The following is an 11,121-nucleotide window of genomic DNA, read 5'->3' as shown; positions in this document are numbered from 1 at the left end:
AGCTTATGTATTTACTTTCAGTGTTATAAATATGAAACTTGCATATTTACAAGGAAGCAAAAGCCTGTGGATGTAAGAGCATTACTTCCCATAAACGCACCCATAAAAAGTGTAGAGAGATTACGTTAATCAATGTTTTTACTTTGAGTGGATAGTTTTGTGAATTTGGCCCTCTTTAGTTAGGTTCAGACGTCAACTGCTAACGGGCATGTGCGGTCCTAATTATTCATCTGGAGGACACTAATAAGAAAGACTGCTTATGTCAACTCAGACACTGTTCTGTAGAATCAAAGGACTAACTCAAAAAGTCACAGACTGCAGTAGTTTTACAATTTGAGACACTTCAGAACAATTGGCTTAAGAATATTTTCATTTTCTTAAGATACTAGAAATGCATTACATTTTCCTTGCTTCTTAACAGTATTGGTACTAGCAGTGACAGAGTAGCAGCTTTTTTAGAGAAACTGAATTTTTATTTATTTATTTATTTAAATCTGTATCGCTGCCCATGTCCCCCATCGGGCGAGTGAATCCACTGACTTTGAATAGGAAAGTCTGTACTGTGTTCTTTAAACAGTATATTAGTGACAGAATCATCTGAATAGCATTTTCTTGCTTAAGCAGAAATGAAATTTGTGTGACACAATTTTTGGAAAAAATTATTCTTTCAGAACAAACAATAGATGCATTGTTAGACAATTACATGAAAGTCTAGAGTTGGATTCCTGAATCAAATAAATTAGTCTTGTATAGCCTGAATTCAGTGGAACTTGCTCTAAGCAGTTTAGACTGGTATAAAACGTACATACAAGCCTGGAGAATAGGCTAAGGTTAAAGAAATCATGAAAAAATTTCTTCATTTTTAAAGACAAGGCCTGCTTAAGAAAGACAAGGGAAATGATCAAAGTACATGTTATGAGATCATTAAGAGAGACTGAAAAATAACCATGTGCCTATTATAAAATTAAGAGTAGTTAAGACTTTTAGAATATAAGTAATATTCTACAAGGTTGTGTTTTCGTTTTGAACGAATATATTACAACCACAGGCTGTGAACCTTATAAGATCTATAGTGGCATAGCCAGATAAGTGCAATAGAAAGTGACTTATTTTCTGCTGGAAAAGATCACTGTGGAATGCTTTCAGTTCATTATAAAGATTCATACACATTCATACACCCCCAGTCCTATTATAATGCTTTGCTTTTCCACTCAATACACTTGCAACATTTAGTCCAGTGTTTCTCAACCTTGGCAACTTTAAGATGTGTGAACTTCAGTGCTGGCTGGGGAATTCTGGGAGTTGAAGTCCACACATCTTAAAGTTGCCAAGGTTGAGAAACACTGATTTAGTCGGTAGGTGTTTCAGTTTCAGCTGGACCTCGGATCAACCTTCGGATTCCTCTTTTCCCCACAGGCCCTTTCGGCTTAGCAAAACTCTGTTTGTGTGCATGTTGTTTGGGATGGACTTCTTCATAGAGAAAATCAGCAGTTAGCTCATCTCCGTCATCTATTTCAATCTGTCATGAAAGAAGGAGTTGACAATCTAAGTAACTCTGAAAAAGGCTCCACCCAACACACACATAAATATTAAAGATATAAATCTTGTATTGTTGACCATTTTATATATTTAAAAAATTTTACTAAATCCTGTCATTTACATAATAATCTAACTCAGCAAAGCCACCTATAGCTATTTTTAAGCACCACGTATAAAATGGTAATTTTATATAAGAAATGATAAATAATTGCAGAAATTTCTTATCATTTAAGGATTTTATTCTATCGTGATTATATTTGATAAAGGTTTATATATTAAAAACTTAAGAGACTACGGAATGTAATGAAGGCATCCTGCAGCTACTAAAACGTGAGTTTAAATATACCCAATTCTGTACCATATCATTTAAATTTACTAGCTTGTGTAATCAAAGCCATGTCCTAATTAAGGCAAGTGCAAGAACTCCATGTTTCACCCAGAAGGGGTTTTCTCCCATCATACTGAAAGCATTGTCAAAAAATGTCTAGTTTAATGGCATTTTGTCAACCTTGGCTGATACCAAAAGCTAACAGATACAGATCAAGTTATTGGATGGGACACTAGCAGAAACCTGTAGGGCTGTAGGCTGGATTAGGAATTTAAAAAAATATTTTGGCTACAACAGTGGCGAACTACACTCAGAAAACTGTATGGATGTATTCATGAAGATACTGAGTCAAACTGAACTTGATATATATTAGGCATGTGCTAGTCTGTCAAAATCAACCCAGCACTGAAACATGGATGACTAAAAACTAATCCAGTCTAACTTATGTATCAGAAGGCTTATACTGGGTAGGCAACTCATGGTCTCCAACCTTTTTTTCCTATTTTAGAGGACCTCTACCTCCACATTTTCAAAATTAGGTGACAAATCACTAACCATCACTACTATTTCCCAGTGGTTTCTCTGGTGAGAAAACCAACAAAATCAGTTGTTCAAAGCTTTTAGGTAGGCTACCTTAAACAGACATTCCCTGAAAACAGTCCCAACTACTTGTATGATATACTCCATCCCCAATAACTCCCCAAAAGTAATTTAAAGAAAAACTGCAGCTCCCAATCACAAAACCTCATCCAGCCCTAAACTACATGAACATGGATGAGATCAGAGATGATCTTTTGTACGCTTACGGCTTTTTCATGTATCTTTGGCCCTAATGTGTTACATCAGAAAATGGAACTAGATTTGAAAAGGTATTATCAAATACAGCACTGTTGAATTATCCCAGTATTGCCGGAATTGTTTTAATAATTTTATATCATATAATGAGCATGGTATCTCAGTGACATGAAAGAGTAGCTTAAAATTGCAGTGCAAATGTCTGTGGCACATGGTAGTAACCATTTTCATTCTGTTCATAAATCATCTGGGTTCAGGAATAGATCTACTGAATATTGTCTTGAAGTCTTCCAATCTTTGTAGAAAAGAGACATCATGTGCAGAGACCTCCATTTCAGGGATGTGTCAGCACAAGAAGTACAGTGCCCAGAGCTGCAATCTCACCTTTCTAATGATCTGCATCCACAGCTGTCTTTCTGCAATTTCTAGGAGAGGACTCTTGCAGCTAGAATAAAGCATCCGTTCTCGTATACCACACGCATAACCAGGCATAGAGTAGATAAAAACTGCAAAGTATTTAAAGTAGTGATTTGTTATTCCAAATAATTGTTAACAAGTCTTGAAAATATCTTCTGCAGTGTTTCTCAACCTCGGCAACTTTTAAGATGTGTGGACTTCAACTCCCAGAATGGCTGGGGAATTCTGGGAGTTGAAGTCCACACATCTTAAAAGTTTCTGAGGTTGAGAAACACTGATCTACCATAAGATTAGGGAGGGGTACTTTCTTTAAAGGAAGTGGAAGGGAATGCTAAGCTGGCAAGCATAAAACAGGTCAGCAAAATATTTTTCAAGGATTCCATCTGTATCAATCTTTTGGGGCCTACAATTTGATTGGGGTTGAATGAAGCTGTGGATAGGGCAAAATCAAACCTGGGTGGAAATAAAACATGTACAGAACTTTGGATTGGAAGCTCAAAAGGTACTTCACAGCAGGAGTACACATACACACCAATCCTACTGGCACCTTCTGAAGAGTCTTGCTGAGAGAGGCTTGCTTAGTAGCTGTGTGCTTCTATTATAGTATTTCTGAGTTAAGGAAGGGGTCATGTGGCTACCATGCAGGAGCAGGAAAAGACACAGCTTTTTTTTCTTTGATCCTTCTCTTTCTCCTAAGCAGTAAGCTGCAGGACAGGCACAGGTTGCTGTTGTCAGAAAACACAACTTGCCTATTACACAGGTGCTTTGTAATTAGGCTAGGGCCGCATTAATTGAAAAAATTAAGTACATTTTGTAGCTATGCAAATTACTGGCTCAAAGACCTAGCCAAGAAGCTTCTAATCACTCAGTTGTCCATCCACATCAATGCCAGAAGTATCTGCATACCTGTGGATTCCAAGTAGTCCCCTTCATGAGAATGTTTGTAGAGGAAGAAATGGTATCGTGCAGAATCCTTAGGAATTCTTCTTGGCAAGTCCTTCAATTCAGTTGGAAGTGTATTGGCCAGGACAATAATTTCATTGTTCATGTCAATTTGCTGTGAATATATGTAATACGGATGGTTATAAAAAAGGCATGTGATATATTCTTGATTCAAATGAAATATAAAATAAGAAAGCACGCGAAGGGGTGGGAATTTAAACTTTCACTCTGCTGACAAAGGGGTTTTTTGTTTGGTTGTTTTTGATCCAAGGGAAACTTTTCAGTAGAATGAAGCAGGGAGGTATTTTTTGTTGATTTTTCTATCTCTACTGCACCACCTGTCATGATTGAAAGACTCCATGCCACCAGAAACAGATTTTGATGTCAGGGTATGGGGATATTAACTTCCACTAAAAAAAACTCCAAGGGATCAAAGACTCTTGGCAGCAGATAGAATACTGAATTATAATTGTTATTATAAAAACTCTACAGGGAATTTGTTTTCTTGTATTGGAGCACAATGTTTGAGTTGTGTATTGGTCATTCCACATGATGAGAAATGTATTATGTTTAAGGCATTAATTTATCTTACCAACTGCACGTAGTTAAGCTCCTTGTTTTTCAATTTTTCTAGTGCTTGGAGGGCATCCTGAGCTATTGGAAATGCAACTCCTTGCAAAGTCTGATGTTTAGTATCAACACTGACTTCAGTTTGTACCTGGAACACAAAATTTTAAAAAGCTTCGAAAAAGGCAATTCTATAATGCACATTTGTGCTTCACTCAAAGCATAAGAGAAGCAATTAGAATCGTCAATTAGTCATAATTTTGAATGGTATGTTCTTTCTATCTGCCTTATGTTTAAAAGAATCTTCATAATTAAACATGGAACAGTCACTAAATTTGGATTGCACAAGATGTTGGCATGTAAGAGAAGAGAAGGGACATGCTTCAATTCAAAGAACATTTGGGCAGAAATAAATCTTATTTAGTGAATTTACAATGAAAACACAAAGTTTAACTGTTAGGAAGAAACATTTCAGGGCTGCAGAAAATTTGACATCCAGTCTCTGCTTTCAATCCTCTAACGAACGGTTTGGCTTCCAAACCAAGATGTAATACCTCACTAATTTTGATTTGTCGAAGTTCTTCTTCAGCTGCCGTCAGAGGAGCAGGGGAAGACTGAGTCATCAGGTATTTCTGATAACCATTTAATGAAACATCCTCCTGAAAACACAAAGCCATCAGTTTTGCGTGACTATTTCAAATTGCAACATTTTTTTCTGAAGCATTTCAATTCAGAGTTTGCTTTATAATGAACTAGGAATGCAATCCTACATCCCCTAGGACAGTGTTCCAGGGCCACCAAGTTCTTTAGTTTGGGTAACACTCCAGCCTCAGAGAAGCAAATATCTTACATTGTTTCTGTCTTATAATACAAAACCAGCTTTACTGACATTTGACATTTAAAAGGCAGTGCAGCAAGGAAGGAAATAAGGAAACACCAAATTGCCCTGAAATAAAAAATGCAAACCAGGAAACAAACAAACAAAAAATACTTCCCAAACAAACAAAAACATTTCAGCCACATGAAGTTTACCTGCTCTTCCCCAAGACATCAAATTAACACATGAAAATAGATCTAATTTCTTAGATTATTACTTACAAACAAATCGTTAAAATTAGCTTCTGTAGAATACATACCTTGTTTGTTCCAAATACTTCATCTTTAATATGCCCACCTCCAAACTCTTTCTTTAAAGTTGCCCGAGTAGCCGCATATAACATTTTTTGACGAACCTGGTTGGTTATAAAAGGGATTAATTTGGATCTTTTCAATTGAATTAAATGAAAATTAAATGCTAAAGTTACTTAACATATAGGTTTAAAAAAACCGCTTCCCTCTTTCTGTTGTGACATAAACATTTAATTTTAAAAATCTGTATTTTAATTTTCCCTTTATTATCAGTGGGTATATGATAAATATACAAAGTATATATATATATATAAAGTACATACATAGACATAATAGTAAAATGCTAAAATTGAGCTTAGGTGCAAACACAAACAATTAATTTACTGATTTCTTTACCAAGAGTTATAATTTATTATTTATGAAACAATATTATGCATGTTATCTCACTCCCAACAAAACGTTTATACCTTTGGGTACGTTATCCGTTACCCCCTAAATACATTATTCATTAAAATAGACAGGCAATCTGGTGCTCTCCAAATGGCTCAGACTATATACAATTCAACATTCCCTAGTTACTGATCTTGCTAACTGGGACTGGTGGAAATTACAGTGCAAAATGTCTGGAAAGCTGTCAATCCCAGATGGAAGATTTCATATTTTCATACTTGAAACAAAAGTCTCTCATAGGTCACACGGAAGGGTTGAATCAGAATGCTTTAATGTAAGAATAAGGAACATCCTCATGCTTCCCAAAGTGTTGCATTATTATTTCCAGAATTCACTGGCACTGGCTATGCTGACAACACCTAAGAGTTAAAGTCCCAAACATCTGAGGGGTATCAGACTGCCAAGCTTAGTGAAACAAATACCATAATCAAAACTGCACATGAACAGATGTGCATTTTATTTCTATTTCAATTGGCGCTATCCTTTCCACTGGGTGCCTGTTAGCCAAGAAAGATATGACTTGGGGTTGGTTGGGAAGACATGCTCATAGATATGTGATATGAGTAGTGTGGGAACAACCAAAGAATTTGCAGTATAAGATGTGCTTAAAAGAGTTTAATATATGCTTTGTTATCAGCAATTTAATTATGTTACGTACAGGAGAATGATCTGGTGACCATGCAACAAAGATCCATTCATATCCTTGGGCATTCTGAGAATCTAATCTGTACAGTATATAACATGGCTGTCTGTCTTCAAGCAGAGGGAGAATAAAGGAATCATAATCCTTTTCCCAGGTTGCACCAGGCTGCCTGGCAGATCCCATAACAAGCTGCTCTGTAAAAATATATTAAAAATGATTGACAAACTAATAACAACAGCAACATTTACACAGATGTAACCAATATGTAAACAGCAACATTTACATATTGGTCCATTATCTAGTGTAGATCTTTAAGTAGATTTCCTAGAAAACTACTTAAAGATCTACACTAATAATGGACCAATAAATGAACAAAAGAGTATTTCTCAACTTGGAGTCTTCCAGATGTGTTGGCTTCTAAGTCTTATCATCCCCAAAGTATCTGAAAGGCACCAGGCTGGGAAAAGTTTCAGGAGCCATGCTGAATTCAGAAAACCAGAATATAGCTATTGAGAATTCTTTACAAAAGGCAATTAAGGTAGATAAGACTTTAAATTCTGTCCCCTTTTGAAATGTGACAATAAGACAACAGAAAAGATTTAAGAGAATGGATGGCTGGGGAATTCTGGAAGTTGATGTCTACACTTCTTCAAGTTGCCAAGGTTGAGAAACACTGCTCTAGTGACAGAAAATTGGTTCTGTTCAAGTGCCTTTTTTTTTTTTTTTGCCCATAGTCTCTCATGGAACCCCACAAGTTTTTGTGAAACCCTAGGGTTCTGCAGAACATAGTTTCAAAAACTGTGATGCAAATATGGCCACATACTCATAGAGTCATAGGGTTCAAAGGGACCCTGGAAGTCTTTTAGTCCACCACCGTCCCCCAGGCTTGCAACTAGGGTCTGTGTCACCCGGGGCAAACGTGGATTCCGCACCCATTTTAGTCCCCCCCCCCAGCATGGCACCCAGGGCACTTGCCCCACTTGCCCCCCCCATTGTGGTCCTGTGGCCCCCCCACAATTGGATCTAGTCACCGGGAGTCAAGGCTAACCTAAGCGAGATGTCATAGGCATAGGCAATTTCTACTGACAAGCAGTGTTTAGTTGCAAGTACTCAGAAACAGAACATCCATCCATCGCTACACTAATTTCCTTATTCATCTATACAATGCTATGAAAAAGTATTGGAAAGGGAAATAACACATACCATTTTCAATAACTATTTTTAAAAATCTGTATTGGCCATTCCTAGCTCTGGCAAAGGTTTCTTTGACTTCTTCACTAGCTGAAACAAAGACAAAAGAAAGAAAAAGATTAATGGCTTTCAGGCATTTCAGTTTGGTTTATACCTATCCATTTACTCTGTAAGATATGGCTAAAACACTTCTGCATTTGACCAACACTGTTAGGTAATTTTATACTACAAATAATGTCCTGTTCACATCAGAAATACAAAATAAATGAATAAACTAGCATAATCAGAAATACCATTTTATTTTGTACGATTTACCTGAGCATGTTATGAATCAAATCCAGACAGTAAGTAACTTTTAAGCTTGCTGCAATGTGTGCTGTGCCTTCAACAGGTAACACTGACAGTAAACAAGTCAACGCAGCAAGACAAAAACACATTTTCCTACAGGAACTAGCATACAAAGGGTCACGTGAATGCTACTGAGTTACAATCAGGGCAAACCGATCTTGTTTCTAGAGAGGGATGAGAAGCAACTGTGACTCTCCTCACAGTTTTAGATAGCAGCAGGAGCCTGAATACAGTCTGGGAGAAATTCCCCTTTCTTCATGAAAGACCTAAGGATCAAGGGAAAGAATTCCTTTTTCCAGGCAGCCCATTAAAAGTGCCTCATCCTTGTCCAGCTTCCAGAGGATGTCTTTAGTTGGAAAGAGCAAAGATGGTTAAAAGAACTTCTGCTTATCTCTTTATCTCTTTGTCCATCTCGTACAGCATCCCTATTCTTCACAGCTAAAACACATTATCGAGAAGGTGGTGACAAAATGCATGTTTAGAACAGAGGGTTGTTTGTGAACCCTCATTTTCTATTCTGGTTGGAATTTTCAATTTATACATACTACCTACTAATTCAGTGGACTTCTTTTTTTTTAGTATTGCGGCATTTCTATTCCTTTATCTCATAGTAAGAAACCTCAATTCCTGCCACTGGCTTTGTTTTTCCTACTGTCCTACCAGCTGTTAACTATGGTTTTTGGAATTAACCCAGTTTCCAGTGTTGGCTCACGCCTTGGCCATAAACCAGGGTTCCCCAAAGTGGTAAATATCCACCCCCAAGAGTCAATGGGACTATCCAAGGGGTTGATATTTTTGTTATTAGTAGTACTACTAGTTAAAGTAGTATTTATTAATTTATTTTCATATAATAAACGTTTGGGGGTCGATGAACAATCTGAAACTTCATGAAGAGGTCGATGAGCTGAAAAGTTTGGGGACCCTTGCCACAGACTAAACACACAGACTGGATTTGCAAGACCCTGTAAGCTAAAGTATGACTGGATAGTTGATGGTTCAGCCGCTCGCCAACTATTGCAATTACTGGATTTCTGCAAGGTTTCCTTCCCGTGCAGGGCGATCGGGCGATAAATCCCGGAGCTGAGTTTGTTTCCAATTCGTACACACGCAAAATGAGGATGAGACTAGCATTTTCCATATAAGGCGTTCTAGTCAAATGCAAGCACGCGAGAGTTGAAGGTTGACCAGCGCAGTCCAAAGCAGGTCCCCGGCATTTTCTCTCCAGGAAGCCTCAACTCGTCGGCGAGCAGGTGCGACTCCCAGGAGGCCACCGCAAGCCGCCACCTCCTCCTCCTCCTCTCAGTCTCCTTCGCAACGTCACCCTGGTGACAATTAAGAGACCAGCCTCTCTACAAGCCCGTCGCTGCACGGTGCTTTGTGTGTTTGCTTTGAACAGTAACAAAAGCCCGTTGTGGACTGACTTTGGAACGATTCGATCGCTTTGTGGCTTCAATAGCCAGTGGGAAGAGCTGAGAAAAGGGAGGACGTAGAAAGCCTGTAAGCCAGGTCTCCTCTTCCCTTGTCCGGAATTGTTTCTGACCCTAGACCTCCTTTCCTCAATCAACAACCCTGATCAGTAGCGCAAAGCACTCTGCATATACCCAGAGGCATTCCTCGCTTTCTTCTAAAAATAAAGGCGCAAAGTCCAGAGACGGGAATTGCAAGTCTGTCTCGTGGGCGGATGAATTAAATCCAAATGCCGGAAGTTTGCCCCCCCAGTGGCCCCTGGCAGAGCCGATCGGTTGCCGGGGGGGGAGGGTTAGCGCTCTCTTTCAACCACCCCGCGGGGAACCCAGAAAAGAAGGACGAAGGAAGGAACCCGAAGCCACGGGTCTCCCCGAAAGATACCTTGGATGCCGGTCTGGTGAGACATGACTGCAGCAGCAGTAGCTTTTTGGTCAGCGGGCAAAGGTAAGAGCCACCGCCGAGATCCCAGACCGGCGCGGGACGCTCACGTGACGCTTTGCCACCACTCAGCCGCTCGCACGCCTTCGCCCAGCCGGCAGCAGCTCCTTCCGGCTGGAATTGCGCCGGGAGCCACGGGGAGCGCCGCCCTTTGCCACTACTGTCCCCCAGCGCCGCCCGCTGGAAGAAAGGGGCAGGCCCGAGACTCGTCGTGCAACATTTCTTACAAGTTAGCGGGCGATGCCGGACGTGCTGAGCTCCAACTCAGTCCCGCTGGCTTTGATTCATCTCATTTCCAAGAACTCCTCATAGGATTGCGGGCAGCCAACGTAATCCTAGTCTAGACGACTTTACCCCCTCTTTAGCGAGAATTGCATGCCAACTGCGAAGAAAAAAGACCCGTAGAGAAACTAAGACATACGAGTAAGAAACGTATTTTTTGGTCTTGTCCTTAAATGTGCTTGGCCATATTAAACACTTCACTTAAAAACTTAACAAAAACCAAACCCTTTCAAAACAAAAAGCTTTCTGACGAAATGCAGCCCAAAAATCTTCCTCTGTAATTAGTTGGTTAGTTCCTAAGGTGTCACACGACTATGTTTTTGTTGTTGCAATAGACTTAAATGGATACATTTCTGAACCAAAAATTAGCAGCATATTTCATGACACCCAGACTTAATATCGAGTAAATACTGTATAATGATGGCTGTAGGCCCAAACAGCAACCCTAAAGCTCCAGTGGCTTCTTCCAGGAAAATTTGAAAGTAAAATTGCAGTCCTAACAATTCTCCTGAAGTAGCCTGAGTTAGTTATATATTCATTTACAGAGGAATCTCACCCAGTTTATAAGACTGCAATCATAAGATTT

General features: G+C 39.1%; 1 protein-coding gene across 1 annotated transcript; it reads right to left on the bottom strand.

Annotated features, from left to right (window-relative positions):
- Window positions 1–978: 978 nt before the first annotated feature.
- TWF1 (twinfilin actin binding protein 1) lies at window positions 979–10,302 on the bottom strand. Its single transcript, XM_063309395.1, has 9 exons — window positions 10,197–10,302; window positions 8,013–8,090; window positions 6,825–7,003; window positions 5,725–5,820; window positions 5,143–5,247; window positions 4,614–4,739; window positions 3,986–4,136; window positions 3,047–3,168; window positions 979–1,519 (listed from the first exon to the last, which is right to left on the bottom strand). The coding sequence occupies exons 1-9, from the start codon at window positions 10,219–10,221 to the stop codon at window positions 1,349–1,351; spliced, it is 1,053 nt and encodes a 350-aa protein (XP_063165465.1). The 5' UTR covers window positions 10,222–10,302; the 3' UTR covers window positions 979–1,348.
- Between the last annotated feature and the right edge of the window lie 819 nt (window positions 10,303–11,121).

Source organism: Candoia aspera, chromosome 7, assembly GCF_035149785.1.
Source record: "Candoia aspera isolate rCanAsp1 chromosome 7, rCanAsp1.hap2, whole genome shotgun sequence".
Taxonomy (NCBI): domain Eukaryota; kingdom Metazoa; phylum Chordata; class Lepidosauria; order Squamata; family Boidae; genus Candoia; species Candoia aspera.
The sequence above is the reverse complement of the archived record's forward strand: the minus strand, read 5'-3'. Positions and strand labels throughout refer to the sequence as shown.

Coding starts and splice junctions, on each gene's coding strand:
- TWF1 (XM_063309395.1), bottom strand. CDS start 10,221: ATGTCTCACCAGACCGGCATCCAAG. Junction 4,740..5,142: donor GACAAATCAAAATTAGTGAG/GTATTACATCTT, acceptor TTTGTGTTCCAG/GTACAAACTGAAGTCAGTGT. Junction 3,169..3,985: donor GGACTACTTGGAATCCACAG/GTATGCAGATAC, acceptor AATACTTTGCAG/TTTTTATCTACTCTATGCCT.